This window comes from Mus pahari, chromosome 14 (assembly GCF_900095145.1).
Source record: "Mus pahari chromosome 14, PAHARI_EIJ_v1.1, whole genome shotgun sequence".
Taxonomy (NCBI): domain Eukaryota; kingdom Metazoa; phylum Chordata; class Mammalia; order Rodentia; family Muridae; genus Mus; species Mus pahari.
This window is the reverse complement of record NC_034603.1, coordinates 46,564,902-46,584,935: the sequence shown is the minus strand read 5'-3', so window position 1 is coordinate 46,584,935 and position 20,034 is coordinate 46,564,902. Positions and strand designations below refer to the sequence as shown.

General features: G+C 48.3%; 1 protein-coding gene across 2 annotated transcripts; it reads right to left on the bottom strand.

Moving 5' to 3' along the window:
- Positions 1-303: 303 nt before the first annotated feature.
- Positions 304-15,566, bottom strand: Lyrm9 (LYR motif containing 9). Of its 2 annotated transcripts, XR_003845148.1 has the most exons (5): positions 15,510-15,566; positions 5,605-5,745; positions 3,407-3,499; positions 2,325-2,482; positions 304-1,423 (listed from the first exon to the last, which is right to left on the bottom strand). XR_003845148.1 is itself a non-coding variant. In XM_021213804.2 (4 exons), exons 2-4 carry the CDS (start codon positions 5,728-5,730, stop codon positions 2,465-2,467), a joined length of 237 nt encoding a protein of 78 aa, XP_021069463.1. In that variant the 5' UTR covers positions 5,731-5,745; positions 15,510-15,566; the 3' UTR covers positions 304-2,464. The 2 variants fall into 2 exon arrangements, 1 of the variants encoding a protein (XP_021069463.1); XM_021213804.2 differs by having other exon boundaries at positions 304-2,482.
- Positions 15,567-20,034: the final 4,468 nt, after the last annotated feature.

Sequence of the window (20,034 nt, the reverse complement as noted above, 5' to 3'; positions counted from 1 at the left end):
GCACACGTATGTGCGGACACTCACACACATACATGTGGACACACACACACACATGACTGGAAAGGCATCTTGGAGAGGGATAAAATATTAAGGACACATTCATGGAGATTCAGTTTTTCTCCCTCATTTTCTTTTTTTTTTTTAAGTACTCTTTTTCTTTTTCTTTTTGTTTATATATTTTCCAGTCCTGCTTGCTCCGGCCTTATTTGTTTTATATATGAGTATACCATTGCTCCTTCAGATGCCAGAAGAGGGCATCAGATCCCATTACAGATGGTTGTGAGCCACCATGTGGTTGCTGGGAATTGAACTCTGGACCTCTGGAAGAGCAGTCGGTGCTCTTAACTGCTCTTCAGCCCTCTCCCTCGCTTTTAATAAATGAAACAAGCCTTTCTCCCAGCCCTTATTTTATCAATAGGGAAACCCCACCAGATGCAGGTCGACATCCTAAGTCATAGGGATAACCTGGCCACTGACTCGTATCGTGTTCTCTGAAACCACCCTCCTAACAACAGGACCCCACATCCCCTCGCACACTCCCTGTGAGTGGCAGCCCCAGGTCCTCAGATCAATGTTAGTCCTTTCTCCTCAGCCCCATTCTAATGAACAACTCTGCCTAAGGCCAGGCGTGGTGGCACACACGGCTACTCTACTGCCACGACCACCAACAGGTGAGGATTGGTCCCTGGGCTCAGATGGGCTGGACAGCAGCAGTGGGGATGGAGGGGCTGCAGTTTTGCTCTTGCCTTTTGCCTGGCAGTCATCTGGGAGGCTAAACCTGTGGCCCCCTCATCTCTGAGGAATGATTCTTCCAGGCAAGTGGGTGTCTGACTCACCCAGGTCCTTAGCATTGTTTGATGCATATGTCAAGGGAACAATCCTATTCAGAGAACAGCAGTCAGGGAGAAACAATGGAGGGCTAGAGAGATGGCTCAGCATGAGCGTGACGCTAACTGCTTGCAGAAGATGCAGGTTTGGTTCCTAGCACTTACATCAGACAGCTCACACCGCCTGGAACTTCAGTGCCAGGGAGCCCAATGTCCTCAGGCCTCTGAGGGCACCTGCACACACGTGGTATACACAAATAAAAATTAAAATCTTCTTTTTTTTTTAAAGAAGAAATCATAAGAGCCAACAGATGACTCAACAGATAAAGGCTTTTGCCACCAAGCCTGATGGCCTGAGTTCAATCTCTGGGACCCACGTAGATGAAGAAGTGAGCTGCCTCCTGCAAATTGTCCTGACTTGAGCATTTATCAGTAGCAGTAGTGGGGCAGCAGCGGTGGCGGCAGCAGCAGCAGCAGCAGCAGCAACAGCTGGGTGTTGTGGCACACCTGTATCTAAGTGCTTGGGAGGCAGAGACAGAAAGCCTCCTGAAAGTTCAAAAGTTCAAGGCCTGCCAGTGTACACACTGAGATCCTGTCTGAAATAAATAAAAAGAGGAGGATGAAAACTGTGAGCTTTCACAAGTGGACGCACGTGCTTCAGGACTGTCCGTCCCCTCTGCCTAGACAGAGGTCGGTCACACCATCCCGCATAACTGCAAGGACACAGGCAAGTGCTAGCTCACCTGAGTGCCCCACGAACATTCAACCCCCAGTGTGGCTTCTCTGTATCTTCTGGCTACTTCCCCCTGGACCTGATCTCCTCTCCTGTGAGGACACGCCGTGGAGCACGGAAGCCTGGACCTGCTGGTGTCTACCCTGCCTACTTGCACCTATTGCTGGTCTAGTGTGGTAGATGTTTCCCCACCTCAAGGGCCAGGGCTTCTGCCTGGAGGATAGTGGGGGGAGGCATCTGGAGGAGCCGCTACTTAACAGACTGACAGACATAGCATGGCACAGATAAGAGGGCATGTGGACTCTGAGAGGGGACAAGACACACTCACAGCTGAGTCACTGAACAGGACGAGGAGCTGGGGAAGAGCAGCACAGAGGCTTCCTTGCAGGGTCCCTCTGCAGGGAGCTGATGTGAGGCACATGACTGCCGCCCCACCCAGGCTCACGCAGGCCCCTGACAGACGCTGTGTACGCTGGCTGGGATTCAGATCCACAGCTGCCTGGTTCTCAAGCCCATTCGTTTCTTTCTATACAGGTAGTCATCTGAGGGGACATCTCTTATAGGGCTCGGAGATCGGTGACGGGACCTCCAGAATAAATTAACTGCCTTCAGGGCAAAGTAAAAGAACAGATAGGCAAAAATGAGAAACACAGAGAAGAAGCAAAAGAACTCCAAATTCTCCCCAAATTGCATATCATTTCTGTCTGGAAAAGCAGACATAAAAGACGCTGGAGACATGGCTGCAATGATGAGAACCACCTCACCAAATGTCAGCTATGGTTTCTTGCTTTCAGTCAACAAGGTCAAAGAATATTCCAGAACTGATGCTGTTCCGAAAGCAGAGAGGTTTCTCAGTTCCAAGTGTCTCCAGGGCAGCTAAGCGCGCGCTGTAAGCTCCAGACACTCAGTTTTGTTTCCTATACTGCAAGACAGAGAGATGAGAAACGGGTGAGGGAAGCCACGGGGAAGGGCTCTGTTGTGTCACACGGGTCTCCCCATGCCCGAGGGGGTTCTGGGAGGTGGTGAGACTCCATCGGGAGGCCCTCCTTCTTTACTGGCAAGGCTGGGACTGAGCATGGAGCTCACCAGGGCTTGTCCTTATTCTGAATCCTATTTGCAGGAGAAAAGTCCCAGGCAGAGGAGACCCTCAGAAGCCCAGGGTCCCCAACCACTCATTGAGGGTTTCCTTTTTCTGTTTTTGATTTTTCTGTCAGGGATAAGCCCCAGGGGCTTCTGCACTAAGCAAGCGGCCGACCACTGAGGTCAATGCCCAATCAGAATCTGGTTTTTACAAAGTGGATTCTGAACCCAACATCTGGAGCATCTGAGCTCGGACGACGAGGTTGGGGGGGGGGTGCTCCAGTTTGCCACATTCCTGATGCCTTTATCCCACCTACAGTCCAGGGGTTGGTCCTAGACAGCAGCTTAGTCTTGATCAGCTTCACACAAACTCAGTCACCTGGGAAGAAGTGCCCTCAGCTTAGGAACTGCTTCACCGGATTGGCCTGCAGGTGTCTGTGAGGCATTTTCTTAATAAATGGTTGATATAGGAGGGCCCAGCCTACTGTGGGTGGTACCACCGCCAGGCAGGTGGTCCTGGGGTAAATACGGTAGCTGAGGGAGCCATGGGAAGCAAGCCAGTTAGCAGGCTTCCTCTATGGTCCGGCTCCAGGTCCTGCCTTGGGGGACAGGGAGGAACAACCATAAGAGATTATCCTCCTACCTGGGAGGAGTGCAGGCGCCTCCGTTTTCAACTGTGATGCGCGAGTGCCCCCTAATGGCCGAGGAGGTTACAGCATCCCCATTCCAGTGCATAGGCAGAGGCCAGGGCCAAGCAAGCACTTACTTTGTTCATGATCCACTCAGCATCTTCAATGGCTCTTTTAATAATCTGCTGGATTCTCTCAGGGTTGTCTTCATCTGAGTGAGCTTGGAAACTCTGTAAGTTTCAGCATAAAAGGACATGGTCAAGTGAAATCCAGAGCTTCAGAGAGCCCAGCCCCAAGAGACCGCGGGGCACTGGTCACCTCCTAGCTCTGCTGAGGTGTGCTCAGCCGGCCCACCCTGCTCTTAGACCACAGCTTTTGAGCCCTAGCCTGTTTGACAGCAGAACTGGCTGTGCAGCCCGCAGGGAGGATTAAAAGGAGACGCAGCTAGATTATTTGGCCGGTTATCAGGGCCAAGGGGAGCTCCAATCTCTGGGGTTGATTTGCTCAGCACAGGAATCTACATCGATCGAAGTGTGCTAGGGAGGGATTGGCCTCGACGCCACCAGGTGCTGGTGCTGGGGAAGCAACGGGGAAGGGAGAAAAGGAACAAGGGGCAAAGGATCCTGGGAAATCCAGGGGGGGGGGGCTTCTAACCAGGGACCTAAGATCTGAATTCACTTGTGTGAACCTCAGGGTTCTTCAAAAGAATGGAGTCCTCCCTCCCTTGCCTGTGCTCCCAAGCCCACATTCACTCTCCTACTCATCCCAGGAGCCCACTCCGTGCCTGTCCAGGAAGTCTCCCCTCACTGCCCCAAAGCTAACCACTGCCCTCTGTTTCCCTCAGCCTTCTATCGCTACCACTGTTTTTCTTTGTGAGACAGGATCTCACTCTGTAGCCCTGGCTGGCCTTGAACTCACTATGTAGCCCTAGCTGGCCTTGAACTCACTATGTAGCCCTGGCTGGCCTTCAACTCAGAGAGATCCACCCACCTCTGACTCTTGAGTGCTGGGATTAAAGATATAAGCCAACCACAATGCATCTGTATGAAATTTAATTTTTAGCTCTTTATTTGGAAATCATTTCCTTTTTTAAAGATTTATTTATTATGCATACAGCATTCTGTCTGCCTGCATGCCTGTAGGCCAGAAGAAGGCACTAGATCTTATTATCGTTGGTTATGAACCACCACGGGGTTGCTGGAAATTGAACTCAGGACCTCTGGAAGAGCAGACAGTGCTCTTAACTTCTGAGCCATCTCTCCAGTCCCACCGTTACATTTTCATTGTTTTGTTTCTTGCATGGTGTTTTGCCTGTGTATATGTCTGTGACCGCGAGCACGCAGTACACAGGTAGCTAAAGAACAGAGCCAGAATCCTCTGGAAGAGCTGCAGTGCTCCTGACCTCTGAGCCATCTCCCCAGCCCCAGAAGTGACTTCTTATAGGAGGGTAGTACTGGGTGCACGGGACACTCTACCTTGCTGGTTGTGTCATTCTCTCATCAGAATCTTCTAAAGTAAGCTACAGGCACTAACTACGCCTTGTCCCCTAAAGCCCTCACTGTGTGTTTCCTGACAAAGGGACCCTCTGATGTAACCCCAGCAATCAAACTCAGACAAATCAGCATCAATGCAGCCGCTCCCTAATCCGCAGCTAGTGTCCTAATTCCCACTTCTGCCTTCCTCTCTGGCCGAGGATCTGGGTCAAGCCTTCCACTCGTGACATCACTGTAGTCGCTGTTAATCGAGAGCTGCTTGCCCGTCCTGGTGGTCCATAAAACTTTGTTCTGTTTCTTTTTTTTTTTTTTTTTATGACAGGTCCTCTTTCTGGGACTGGGGGTACCCACTCCTCTTGTCTCTGCCTCCCCAATGCTGGGCACAGGCCACCACGCCAGCCTTTCTGGTGTTGAACTCTGGTTCTCATGCTTGTACGACAAGCACTTTATTGACTGATTTCTCTCTCCTGCCTCTACCCAGTCTGTTTTGACTGGGACTGGGGGTACCCACTCCTCTTGTCTCTGCCTCCCCAATGCTGGGCACAGGCCACCACGCCAGCCTTTCTGGTGTTGAACTCTGGTTCTCATGCTTGTACGACAAGCACTTTATTGACTGATTTCTCTCTCCTGCCTCTACCCAGTCTGTTTTGATATCCTTGGAGCTGTCTCATTCAGGCCCCAGCACAGTGCTGAGATACCAACGGATGCAGCCGCTGTGCCACTGTCAGAAGCCAGAGGCCAGCTGCCCATGTTTGCAGTGCTTCTTATGAAATGCCTAGGCCCACTCCCTGGCACCTGTGGCTCTGGCCCCCAGTGGACACCTCCCCCAGACCTGTTCCCACCTGCCTGACAGCATGCTTGTAGTGCTCCTGGATGCCCTTGGTTGGCAACTGCCGGCAACAACGCAACAAGTAACGGTACAGCTGCAACGGCGTCTGGACCAGCTCTGCCCCTGGCAGAGGGGCCATGTGCGAGCCTCAGCCCTGAAAAACACAGAGCATCCCGTTCTTAGCCATTGGGCCAGTTCCACAGTGGCACTGGTCTCCAGTCCCAGCCCTCTGTGAGCCATCTGCACAGAGGCACGGCCCCCCTTGTGGCCCAACCCCAGAAGCCTACACCCTGAGCTGGGGCTAGCCTTAGCATACAGCAGGCCCATGAGGACCTAATACAAGTGTAGAAGATGTGCCACCTCAGCCCAGAGTCTTGCAAAAACTTAGCTTCAGGTGTCAGGTGAAATGGGGAACAGGTGAACAGAAAACCCCAGGTGGTAGTCACAGAGCTGTCAAGGCTGCTGACAGCCAGGCAAAAGGATGGGAAGCCTGAAGGTCTAAACCTGGCTAGTCAAAGTATTGTTCCCAAAGCACTAACAAGACCAAGGCTCTTGTATGAAATAAAATCTTGGGCTGGAGAGATGGTTCAGCTGTTAAGAACACTGACTGCTCTTCCAAAGGTCCTGAGTTCAAATCCAGCAACCACATGGTGGCTTACAACCATCCATAATGAGATCTGATGCCCTCTTTTGGTGTGTCTGAAGACAGCTACAGTGTACTTACATATAATAATAAATCTTTGGGCCAGGCATGGCTGACCAGAGTGAGCAAGGCTGGAGTGAGCAGAGGTCCTGAATTCAATTCCCAGCAACCACATGAAGGCTCATAACCATCTGTACAGCACCAGTGTGCTCATATACATAAAACAAATAAATCTTTTTTAAAAAGAAAAGAAATGCAGTCTTGGGCCCTAGACAGATGCATGTAAGTGAGATGCTTAGCAAGTCAGAATGCACAGTGTGGCTCCCATGAAGAAGCTATAGATGAAGTGACCAAAGAGAAGCCAGGACTAGGTATGTGACTTCATGTTACTGGGTCATTAGTAACAATGAGCACAATATTTATTTAACATAAAAATTGATGCAAACATATGAAAACTAAGCACAGGAAGGTAAGGTATCTTGCCCAAGCTCACACAGCTGACAGAAGGTCTGTCTGAGATTTAAACCATAGCATTCTGGCTCCAGCATCCAGTAACAAAAGAAAGGGGACCTGCAACCTTCCATGAATTCCAGACCAGCCAGATGATATAGTGAGACACTGCCCCCAAAACAATTTTTGTTTGTTCGTTTGTTTGTTTGTATGTTTGTATGTTTTAGGGCCTAGAGAGATGGTTCTACAGTTAAGAGTACTTGCTCTTCTTCCGGAGAACTTGGGTTCAGTTCCCAGCACCCACATGGCTGCTCACAACTGTCCGTTTCTTCTGTTACATCCAGGATCCGATGCCTCTTCTGGCCTCCAGAGACACCAAACATACAGATGGTGTACACACACTCCTGCACGCATGTGCGAGCATTCACTCACACACACACACACACACACACACACACACGTTTCTGCACATACAAGTTTATGCATACATGTGTTCATGCACATACATGAAAGCAAGCAGTCATGCCCATAACATAAAATATAATTTAAAATCTTTTAAATATTAGGGGGAAAAGATGCTATTAACATACAAAAATTCACAGAGAGATACTTGGTAATCTTTACATGTCCGCCTCTGCAGGAACCACCACCACCACAATGAAGAACAAGCTTATCCACCCACAATTACCTCTGCCCTCCCTCCAGCTCCTCATTTCCAAGCCTCCAGCAGCTGCTGACTGGCTTGCCCAACCCAGGCTCCCTCACATGTTCCCAAGGTTTGTGTCAATGGAATGGTCTGCCATGCTTCCTTCTGTGTCTAAGGAATCCATTTATCCATCTTCTGTGTCTACGTCTGTCTGTCTGTCTATCCATCCATCCATTTATCCATTTATTTTGGCTTTTTAAGACAGGGGTTCTTTGCAGGCATGGCCGTCCTGGCACTTGCTGGTAGATGAGGCGGGCCTCACTCAGAGATCTGCCTCAGTCTGTTTCCTAAGTGCTGAGAGTAAAGGCGCACACCACCACCCCCTGGTTTCCGTATTTTTAAAATTTGAATCTGTTTTTCAGCTATTACATAAATCATAAGAATTATGGAGTACCACAGGATACTTCAAAACATGTTTCTATTGTGATTTTTAAAGGCTTATTTTTCCTAAGTATAGGATGAATGTCTGTGGAGGGTATGCACACGTGAGTACTAGTGCCCAAAGAGGCCAGAAGCATCGAATTCCCTCGAGCTGGAGTTCCTGATGAGCTACCCAAGGAGGATTCTGGGAACTGAACTCAGGTCCTACTGTACGAACTAAGATGAACTTGTGTGTGTGTGTGTGTGTGTGTGTGTGTGTGTGTGTGTTTACACTCAAGAGCGTGTGTGTCACAGCACAAGTGTGAAGGTTAGAGGACAACTTGCAGGAGTCAGTGCTCTCTTTCCATGAGGAGGGCTTGAGTTTTGAACTGGTGTCCATCAGGCTTAGAGGCAGGGACCCCATTCACCTGACAGAGTCATGTTATTGGCCCAGCTTTGTCTTTTGAAGCGAGTACAGGTGTTTCTAAATGGTGAGCTCTAAAATACAAAGTGTTACCCTTCCATTAGGTGCCTCCAGCCCTGATCTTGCCTGTGTGCCCACTGCTCCAAAGGACCCAGCCTGGCACTCAATGTCAGTCCATTCTCTCCCACTCTTGATACAAGTGAGCCCTGACCCGCTGTTCAGGATACATCCCTGTCAGCCTCAGGAATGTGCCCCAGAATCTCCAACTATCAAGAACGTCAGTTCTCTACAGCTCCGCATGGCAGTGTGGCTCCCTTCCCAGCCCCTCAGTGGAAGCCCTTTCTCACTGCTCGCGCCCCACCCTCCGTGGGAGTGAATCACTCTGATGTCACGCAGGAGGCTCTCACAACTGAGCTGGGGCCAAGCCTCAGCACTGGGCCTGGCCCCCAGCAAGCTTCACACTGGATGTACTGAACCAGCCAATCAAAACCCTGTTATCTCTTCACTGCAGGCTTCCTGTCTGCCAGATGAAAAAGCTCAGAGAAGGGACCGAGTGACTGGTGTTAGTTTTAAAGTTGCAAAGGCTGCGGAGAACGCTGCCAGGAGAACCACCCACTAGAACTGCCAGACATCCCTGCACTAACATGGGAACCATGATAGAGGGGGTCAGAGGCACCAACATTCTATTTCAAGGATATTCTTTTTGGAGCAATACACGCTCGTCTCCTCAGCTCTCATGGTTCTTCCGGCTCTTGCTCTAACACTGGAGTTGACCAGCAATTGTCTGGCCCCATCAACCGTTCTCCCTCCTAGCAAATGACAGCTTTGCAAAACTCTGGTGCCCACGGGCCCAACCCGCCTGACCAACCAGGGCCCTTCGTATCTGCTCAGGGATTGGCTCACAGATGAGCAGCTGGTACTGGAAGACTCCCTTCCCAACTAGACTCAGTATGTCTACAAGGGATACCATCTTGCCTCCTCTTGGTTCCAAGCAGAAGGTAGAGCTGGAACTTGCTAGAACAAAGTCTTAAGATGTTAAATCCACAAGAAGCCCAGGCCCCAGAACTAATACCCTCACAATTCACTCTGATTACTTGCAAAGCCACTTGGAACGGCGCTTCTGTCATCTTCAACCCTAAAGACTCTGATAGATCTCGACGCCCCACTTCTACTTCCAGGAGCTGGGGTGTGTTTCAGTTGGTAAAACACCTGCCTAACATTTAGGAAGTTCTAGGCTCAATCTCTAACACTGCAAACAGAAAGCATGTCGGTCCGGGCCTGATATGCCAGCACTAGGGAGGCGGAGGCAGCAAGATCACAGGGTCATCCTTGGCTATGTATATAATGAGTTTAAGGACAGCCTGGGCTATATGTCTCAAAGGCCAAACCACTTCTATGACCCATTTCAATGGTTGCAGCTGTAAGGAAGTCTAAACAGGACAGGGCTCTTCAACCCCCTGATTTCAGCAGTGACTGGCCCTGCTTTAGCCTAGCCCACAGAGGGTGACCTCATAAGCTGTGATGGGGGTGGGGTGGGGGAATGGAGGGAGCAGAAGTCCTAAATTCAATTCCCAACAACCACATGAAGGCTCACAACCATCTGTACAGCTACAGTGTGCTCATACATAAAATAAATCTAAAAGATAAAAATAAAATAAAAAATAAGCTGTGATGGGCAGGACCCTCAAGGACAACCACAGAGGACGCACTACAGTCCCAACATGACAGGCAGCTCCCCTGGCAGGCTTCCCCAGACTATATAAAGTGCTAATCAAATATTGTAAAATGCTAGTCCGGAACAGATGGTTACCATCTGCGGCCCGCAAACTTAACATTTGGAAAGAGCACAAGTTGGCTTCACTGCTTTAAAACCCAAGCAATACTTAGTAACCAACCCAGCAAGTATGGGCGGAAGATTATTTTCAGCTCAATTATATTACTTAGTCATTCTTAGTAATAACCACCAGAGAATACATGTGTGGGTCCACTGAGAGGAGCTGAACTAAAAACTGTTTTAATTTAATTTAAAGTGTGGGTTTACTATTATTTAGGGGCTACGAACCTCCCAGCATCATCACCAAGACTACAGTTGAAGTCCCGACCCTGGAAAATGCTTGCCCTTTTATTCTGCCCTTTGGACTTGACCTCGGACTCCAACCCCAGCTGTGCCCTATGAGAGCTCTTCCAGGCACCTATGCTCAGATTGCCCCTCGAAGCCCAACCAGTCCTCCTCCTCCTAACCCCTCTCAAAGTCTACCTCTCTGTGCCTCTTAGATGTACAGCTCCTGCCAGCGTGTAGACTCCTCCTGCCTCACCTGCCAGTCTAGAGCTGGCCTTTCCGCCTTCCATCCAGTTCCCTCCCTGCTCTCCACCCAACAGCCTGAGTGGACCTGAAACACAAATTTCAGGGCACCCAGTCTCCTCCTAATCCTCCTTGCCCTTGTCACCTCCGAATCCTCCCCCACCTTGTCACCCTGGCAACTTTTCTCAAAAGGTTATGTTTAAAACCATTTGGGGTGTGTTGTTTTTAAAGAATGGGTACAGAGATGTAACGAGAAAATAGAGTTGCAATCAAAATGAGGAACTGGCAGAAACGGTGTCTGTGGCACTGAGTGGGGAAGGTGACGGCCTACAGAACACCCAGGTCCCTTTCCACAGCCCAGGGAGTCCTGTGTCTGCATCACCTACCCCTCTAGCTGAGTGGGACAGGCTGTGGCAGCTGTGTCTAGGGATGGTCTCTAGCCTGTGACAGGTGACAGAAGGCTTGACATGGAACAGATGTATTAGTCAGGGGCCTCAGAGGAGCAGAGCACATAGGAGGTGCGTGCGTTTGTCGTCTGCGTGTGTCTGTGTGAGGTATGTGTGTATGTGTAGGGGGTGTGTGTCTGTCAGTGTGGGGTATGTGAGTGTATGCATGGACGTGTATGTATGTACATGTGGAGTATATGAGTGTGTGTGTGGAGGGGATAAATGTGTGTGTCTGATGTGTTTGTGTGTGACAAGGAATTTGTCCTGTAATTCTGTGAGCTGTCAAGTCCAAACCCTACAAAGCCAAAAATGTCATGACTGTAACCCTAAGACAGAAAGTTGTCAGGAAAGAGGAAAGCGTCATGGTCCCAGTTCAAAGGGCTTCAAGAGAACTCTTGTGTAGGAAGGGCTCAGACTGTTCATTCTAGCCCCATAACAGTAACTTGTAAACCTCTAACATCCTCCACACAGTAGAGACAGTAGCAGTAACTGAGGCCACGTCCCACTCCTGCCTGCCCCCAGGACTGATTAAATCTCTCCACATCTCCTGGCCTACATTTCCTGGTGCTGTCTGAGTGTAAGACTGGCACAGGCACAGGTAGAGCAGGAAGACAGGAAGTGGTTCAAACACTCAGGAGGAAGCTGTGGTGACCTCAGAGAGGCCATGTCACCCGGTCTCACTCTAGCCTGATCAGGCTCTCAGCTGGACTAAGGGAAGTGTGCAAAGAAGGCCAGGCAGCCATTCTCCAAGGGAGGGTGGTACAGTGCTTTATCAACCCCTCAACCAAAACCTTTCCACAGCTACACACCAGCTGAAACTGTCCAGCTGGTATGAACCTTCTAATGTTGTTGGGAATCACGATGACATTGTGGCTATACAGTGTTTGCTCTTATCCTTATATGATGCGGGTACAAGTATTAAGAAGAGATATGTGCTGGGTGGTGGTGGCGCACGCCTTTAATCCCAGCACTCAGGAGGCAAAGGCAGGCAGATCTCTGAGTTCGAGACCAGCCTGGTGTACAGAGCAAGTTCCAGGACAGCCAGGGCTACACAGAGAAACCCTGTCTTGAAAAACTGAGGGGGTGGGCGACAAACTAAGAAGCAAAAGAAATGTTAAGAGTCTGAGTTCCATCCTGATCACCAGCAAGTTCATCGAACAAAGCCGACTCCCTCAGTCCCTCTGTCATCCCCTTTCCAGCACAGGAGTGGAGACATTACCATCTTCCCCACCCCACCCCACCCTGCCCCACTCAGTGCTTCTTGTCCTCCCCACTCTCCCTCATCCCTGAGTCTCCTCCCCCCACTCTCAAGCACACCAAGAGTGTGAGAAACAGCAGACCGATTGTGTTCGGACCAGTTCCGTGAACAATGACCCCGTCAACTCCCGTGACCTGAGAATTCAAGGAATGCAGCCCTGATTGCATTCTCTGCTCAGACCCTGGTGACCCTGGCATCCACTTCAAAGTACCTTTCTCCATGGACTATTATTAAGTTGGCGTCCCCGTCTTGTACTGTCTCATAAGAGCCCCAGTCAGCCGCACAACCTCTGGGATGCCTGAGTGTTATTCAAGTCATCTCTATGTAATGAAAGCGTAGAGACAATCGAGGACACTCCAGGACAGAGAGAACTGGCCTCAGCACAGCTTATCCACGCAACATCTTCCCAAGCATCTGGGTGTACAGGACCACTAAGAAGACCAACACCTTGTTTATCCAGAATCTTCTGCAAAGCTGATGTCATATCTGATCACCTTCTCATGCAGAGGCTTATTAGTTCATGATGACAGCTTTTTACATAATACCTCATTAAACACTATACTAGAGAGGTATATTGTTAGCCCCATTTTATAGATAAGAAAACCAAGGCTCAGAGAAGCTGTGACTTGTCAGTGGCCACATAGCTGTGCACAGTCAGGCAGGGAACTAACCATAGGCCTATTCTATTCTGAAGCTCACAATCTTACTTGCATCCCTGACATCTGCTAAATGGGTATACCTAAGAATGCTAAGGCTGGGACGGGGAAATAACCCAGTGTTAAGAGCACCTCCAGAACCTGTGTGAGTCCCTGAATTAAGTCCCCAGAACTAAAACAAAATGCACAAGAAGGGACTCCATCCACAAAGAACTCTCCTGGGCCTATGCAAGACTAGGCTCAGTCAGTGACATGCTTACTAAACTAGACTGTTCACAGCTTCGCCACAAGTCTCTGTTCCTTGTAGAAATAGAAGGCCACCGTAGCACCGTCTCAAACACAGATTGGAAAAAAAGTCAGACTAATGTCAATTACACACACACACACACACACACACAAGGAATGCTTTAAAAAAAAAAAATCTTAGAGAGATAGGATGCCTTAGACACAGGCCTTACAATCTGAGTTCAAACACTTGGATCCTACAAGGTGGCAGGAGAGAACCAATTCCCAAAAGTTGTCCTCTGACCTCCACTTGTGACCACACACACACTCATTACACTCACATACAGAACTGAATGGGCCTGGTGGCATATCCCTGTAATAGCACTCAGGAGGTAGAAGCAGGAAGCCTGGGTTCAAGGTCCAGTTTAGGCTACAGAATAAGCTCGAGGTCAGCCTGGGCTATCGAAGATCCTGACTCAAAACTGAAATGGGCTGGAGAGATGGCTCAGTGGGTAAGAGCACTGATTGCTCTTACAGAGGTCCTGAGTTCAAATCCCAGCAACCACATGGTGACTCACAACCACCCATAATGAGATCTGACGCCCTCTTCTGTTGTGTCTGAAGACATCTACAGTATACTTACATGTAATAATAAATAAATCTTTTTTTAAAAAAAAAACTGAAACAAGGGGCTGGAGAGATGGCTCAGCAGTTAAGAGCACTGACTGCTCTTCCAGAAGTCCTGAGTTCAAATCCCAGCAACCACATGGTAGCTCACAACCATCTGTAACAAGACTGGATGCCCTCTTCTGATGTGTCTGAAGACAGCTACAGTGTACTTACACATAATAAATAAATCTTTTTAAAAAAAAAAACAAAACTAAAAACCAGTTTATAAAACTTAAAGAACATGACCTATTGGTGGGGGAGGGGAGCACAAAGGGAACTTCCTGGTGCCAGGTGACAATGCTGGCCCAGACGCTAAGAAGAAAAGACCCAGTCACAAGTAAGCTCACTATCTTTATCACTAACCTGTGTCCTAACATGGGTCACCTAAAAATAATTGGAAAGAGTCATACATTTAAAAAGATAATGGAACTGCAGAAAATAACCCGAAATTATGCCCGATTGAGTACTGATAAAAGCTAAATTAAGCCGACACCAGCCATTTTTTAAATATGCAATTAATCTTCATGATGGAGAAAGTTGAAAATAGGAATGGTTAGCTCCCTGCCCCCGCCCACCCTAGGGCTCCATCTGGCATATTTATGTTCTTCCAGCAATCCTGCCTCCCCTCGTCCCTCTCCCACACAGCCAAGGTCAGTCCAGCCTCCCTCCATTCCCACCGGCACGCCCTTCAGAACCAGTTTTTGGTCCATCCCTGTGGGAGGTGGAGATGCTGGAAATGAATCCTGGGGCTTGACAACGCCTGGCAACCTTTCTTACCACTGAGCTGTTCCTAGCTCCTGATTAGCAGCTAAGCTACTCAGCCTCTTTCTTCCTGGCCAAATCCCACGTGCCACCCAAGGATATTTCACACTTTATCCTTCCCTTTCTTTGGCCCATCCCCACCCCCACCTTATACCCAGAAGACAGGTATGTAAGAGTAAGGACTTCAAATGAGCCCCAAGGGCCATCACTGGGCACATGGGGAGATAAAATCTGATCCAGGCAGACATTGGAAAATTATTCTGTAATAAAGAGAATGAAGCGCTTACATATGCTACCACGTGCGTGCCTTGAATGAGGCATAAAAGACGCAGGAAACCAATAACCGGGGCTACATAAGATTGATTACATTTCTGTGAGATGTTCAGAACTAACAAAATCTATGGAAATCAGCTAAGTGGTTGCCTAGCGCAAAGAGAATGGAAGAGACTGGAGAGGGGTGTTGCCAGCAAATGGAGATGGTTTTCTTTCGAGGTAAATGTTCTAAAATCAACAGCGGCCGTAGACGCACATCTGCGCACATTCTAAAGGTTATTAAACGTGTTCACTTTAGCACTGGCCGGGAATCACAGTACTACTGGGAAGCTGGGGCAGGGGGATTACGAGTTCAAGGCCAGATAGGGTTACATAGTGCAAAGACCAAAATTACTCCAGTTATCCTGGTATCACGGTATTCCTGCAGACCGAGCGAGAGTAGCACGTCTCTTTGAAAACCACAGAGCAGAGTCTGCTCCAGCCGAGTACAGATGCCAGCAGCACACGGTGGAGACCTGGCTCCCCGTGTCCTCCGACACCGCATCCCGGCCTCCCACGCTCCTCCGCGGCGCTGCAACTATGGCTGCGACAGGTGTCGCCGGCTCTCGGGGAAAGCCTGGAGCGCCCGCAGATCGCCCCCAGGGCTTCCACAGATCCCGGCCCTGCAGGCAGCCTCGGTAATCCCCAGCCCGCCCCCGCCGCCCCCCCGAGTCCCCGCCCAAGGGCCCGCACAGCGCGGCTCACCCGCCTTCCCGGCGGACGCCAACTCGAGACACCGCGAGCGACACGGTTGCGCCTGCGCGGCGGAAGCAAGCGCAGCCCCGCCCCCGCCTGGTATCCCATCGCCCTCTGCCGGCCATCCGCGGGACTCGGAGTCCTACTGGGTGCGGGCTTCCTGGTCCGACCCCGCCCAGTTGGCTGGATCCACAGCCTGCTTTCCCTTGTCTTCCTTAAAACCTTGGATACAAACTCTGATGGCAAGCTCCTTCATATTCCCACGAATGGATAGAATATTAGGGGTGCTCAAGATCTGTGAAAAGTCTTCTTGAAGGACGCGTCCTTCCTGTTGATATGTTGATGACGGGAATTATGTTTGGAAGGGAGTCTTCATTTTGAATCACTTGATCAAATTACAGTCCCACAACACCTGTCAGAAGAATACATATGACAGTAATAGGCATGCTTCCTTTCAACTCTGCTATAATTATAATCGAGGGAAAGAATGTAGAATCTTAACTTGCAGCTACTGCCGGGATCATTCTTTGAAAATGAAATAATGCTGCTTCATTAAATGGGTTCTCCCCACTCGCAAGTGTTTAAAGTCAGAATGCTTCTCTGAATTGATTTAAATACAAGTTTTATATCCTGAAAGAAATAAAGATAGGTCTTTTTCATGAGACAAACGCCCTGTTCGTTGAGGCTTCTAGCTTCTCTGGGCCGCTGTCTGAAAGGCAGCAAAGGGCACCAGTGGATAGCATTGCTTCTCTTTCTCTGGGGCTTTAAAAAATCTACCTGTAATGAAAAGCCCGATTTCCTTACACACATTCCTCATGTAGCTGCTTTAACAAGACAATTGCTTATAATGCCTTTTTTCTTCATTTTTAAAAGAAAACATCGCTGTTTAGCAGCACTCAGAAATCTATTTTTCTTCCTCTTAGGAAGCAGGGGCTATTTCTTAACAGAACTTTTTCCTTTCCCTAATTCTTCTTCAACTGTCTAGAATGCCACCGTCCCCCCCCCACACACACACACAAAGCACCCCCCTTCCCCCTCTTCAGCCAACACACTATCCTGTCTTCAAATCAGTGTGGGAGGATTCTTCCCCTGGAATACCCAAATAATTACCTTCATTTATTTTCAAAATGTAGACTTGAACCAACTATATCTGAAAGATCCGAATGCACCGTCATAAATCAGCCTTTTTATTTACCCATGCATAATCATGGCATGTCATTAGTGCGGATCCAATCAATAAATCATTACGCTTTTAGAGCCCTTACTAGAGCAACCTGCTGGGACGCCAATCCACTCTCTCATACAACATTAAGATCCTTTCATATTTTTAAGAAATTTCAGTCTGCTCTCCCAGTCCCCCTCTTTTGTTCCTAGATCTCGGTGTTCCCGCTTCAGAAGCCTCATTCTAATACCTAGATCATAAAATATTCAAGAAGCAAGCTGTTAGCTCTCCCTCCGAAAGGCTCCACCTTCCTGCCTCTCGTGTTACTTCTGTCTTTACAGGGATGCAACATTTATCTTTCTTGAAAATTCTTTGTCCGCAGCTAGGCAGCACAAAAGAGGAAGAACGGAAAAGAATTTTTTTTTATTATTTTCTTAACTGGAGAGAGAGATGTGGATCGCAACTCCCTTTCTTTTACCGAGTCACAGTGAGAACTTGGATTTAAGAATAATCCAAGCCAGGAGGAGAGGTGCACGCCTTTAATCCAAACACTCCAGAGGCAGAGGCAGGTGGAGCTCTGTGAGTTCGAGGCCAGTCTGTTCTACAAATCGAGTTCCAGGACAGCCAGGGCTGTTACACAGAGAAACAGAGCTGTTTTGTCTTGTAAAAGCAAAAACCAAAAATAAAACAAGAGAAAGAAGGAAGGAAGGAAGGAAGGAAGAAAGAAAATAAAAAACAAAAAAGAACAAGGCAACAGAGATTCTTTTTAACTTGACAGAAACTTCAGATTTCTTTCATTTCAGTAGTAAAAATTCTTACCAGTCCAAGCATTCACCGAAATAGCACCAAGTCCGTAACCTAATGAAAACCCACCCATTCTCATTCTGTCCTTTTCTTCTACACTGAAATCGGCAGCTGGGTGCCCTAGTATCAGCCTGCATGATATTTACAGGTCAGTGGAATTAAAAAAAAAAAATGGAACACTTCACAAATTTGCGTGTCATCCTTTTTTTTTTTCTCGGTTTTTCTAGACAGGGTTTCTCTGTGTAGCCCTGGCTATCCTGGAACTCACTTTGTAGACCAGGCTGGCCTCGAACTCAGAAATCCTCCTGCCTCTGCCTCCCGAGTGCCGGGATTAAAGGCGTGTGCCACCGCCAGGCTTTGCTTGTCATCCTTGCACAGGGGCTGTGATAATCTTAGTATATGAGCTGCCGAAGCGGGCACAGGTCAGTAGAATTTTAAAGACCTTTTGCTTAAGAAATTTATCACTCAAGAGTTGGCCGTGCAGGAGATGCCTCCTCCCTGGGGAATTTCTCGGCTCCCCTCGGAACCACATGGCCATGTTCTCTTAATTTCTGAACTCCTGTCATGCATCCTGACCTGTAGTAGTGACATGTAGTGAGATGTAGTGGCAGCTTTGGAACCTGCTCTGTAGAGAAAGAGGCAAGAAATTCTGATGCTTTCAGTTTACCTCGACTTCCAGATTTTTAAAATTACATGTAGTTGCTTATTGTTATGTGTATGTGCTGTGGGGTGTGTGTGTGTGTGTGTGTGTGTGTAGGTCCAGGAAAATGAACTCAGTTTGGCAGGCTTGACAGCGAGTGCCTGTATCCCCCACAGAGCCAGCTCCCTAGCCCCATTTCCACATTTCAAAGAGAAACGATGCATTTGCATGCTTTGATTATATCGGGTTATTGTCTCAAATGTTGACCATGTAAATAATTCAAATTAATTCATAAATATACAATGGCTGTAATGAGCATGTTAAAATACTTTGAAGAATATACTTAGGCCCTTGGACCAGCCCTGGCTCTCAGTCCTCCCAGGCTCTGATTTCTCTGAGCATACAGGATGAGTTCTACCTTGATGTTCCCTTCTATTCAAAATATGCAAAGTTGCTATTTACCAGTTTGCAATTTGCATGACTCAAATTCTGCCAGAACACAGGGAGAGGGGCACAAAGTGACAGGTGCATGTGCCAAAAAGAGATCACCAAGGCAAAAATGGGGGGGGGGGGGAAATTGCGCATACAGATCTTTGCCACCCTGGGGTGTTGCAAAACATAGCCCTCGCTGACTACTAGAGAGGTTGTTAGTAAGACAGTGAAAATATCGGGTGTAAAAGGTTATGTGAGATCTCAGGCATCTACTGTCTTTTCTTCTGTAATTGCTGGGTGGGAGAAAAGGATGAACAGGGACTCGAGGTTTTTATAAAAAGGAGTATGAGTACCAGGAGTCGTCACAGCATGCGTGCTACAGGGTGGAGTCTGGTGTTCCAGGACTTTGGTCTTGTGCTGCTTTCTGCAGCACAGTGACTCTAACTCACCGGGCTAGTGCACACCATTCTACCCTTCTGGTGTGTTCTGTAGTTATCTATTGACGGTGACTGCATGTGAAGCCACATAGGTAATCAGTATGTACCACCTCTAGGCTTGGGTCTCTGCTTTTCTGTCTGATTTTTTTTTTTTTTTTAGAATACATCTCGTGACTTAAGACTGTACATCTCGTGACTTAAGACTGTAAATAACATTTATACCAATAGCCACATTTGTTTGTTTGTTTGTTTTCGAGACAGAGTTTCCTGGAACTCACTTTGTAGACCAGGCTGGCCTCGAACTCAGAAATCCACCTGTCTCTGCCTCCCAAGTGCTGGGATTAAAGGCGTGCGCCACCACCGCCCGGCTAATAGCCACAATTTTTGTGCAAATTACCTTTGGAATGGATTTTTTTTTTCCCCCATGAAAAAGAGTAAGTGTAGCCAGACATGGTGATTCATGACTGTAATGCCAGCGCTAGGGGGCGCTAGAACAGAATCCTGCGTTTGGGACAAGCCATGAACCTATAACAACTACTGAAGAAGAGGAGGAGGAGGAGGGGGATAGGAGGAAAAGGGAAAAAAGGATGAGGAGGAAGAGGTAGGAAGGAGATTAGAGAAGAGGAGGGGGACACAGCGGAGAGAAGGGAGAGGAAAACAGCTGCTTGCTGTAGGCAAATGCTTGCTGCAGGCACATGCGGACCAATCTTACAAAGGAGTGGATGTGCCTGTGAATGTGTTTTTCTTTTTCTTTCTTTCTCTTTATTTTTATTTTTATTTTTATTTTTGTCTTTTGATCCTGTTTAGTGCAAGTTCTACTTTTAAATGACCAGGTTCAAATTGTAGTTCTGCTTCTACTGGTGACATATGCAGAATCTTAAGATGGTTACAGATTCTCAGCACTCAGGAGGCAGACAGGCAGATGTCTGAGTTTGAGGGCAGTAGAGCCCTTGGTCTACAGAGTTCCAGGACAGCCAGAGTTATATAGAGAAACCCTATCTTAAAAAACTAAAATAATGAAGAAGAAGAAGAAGAAGAAGAAGAAGAAGAAGAAGAAGA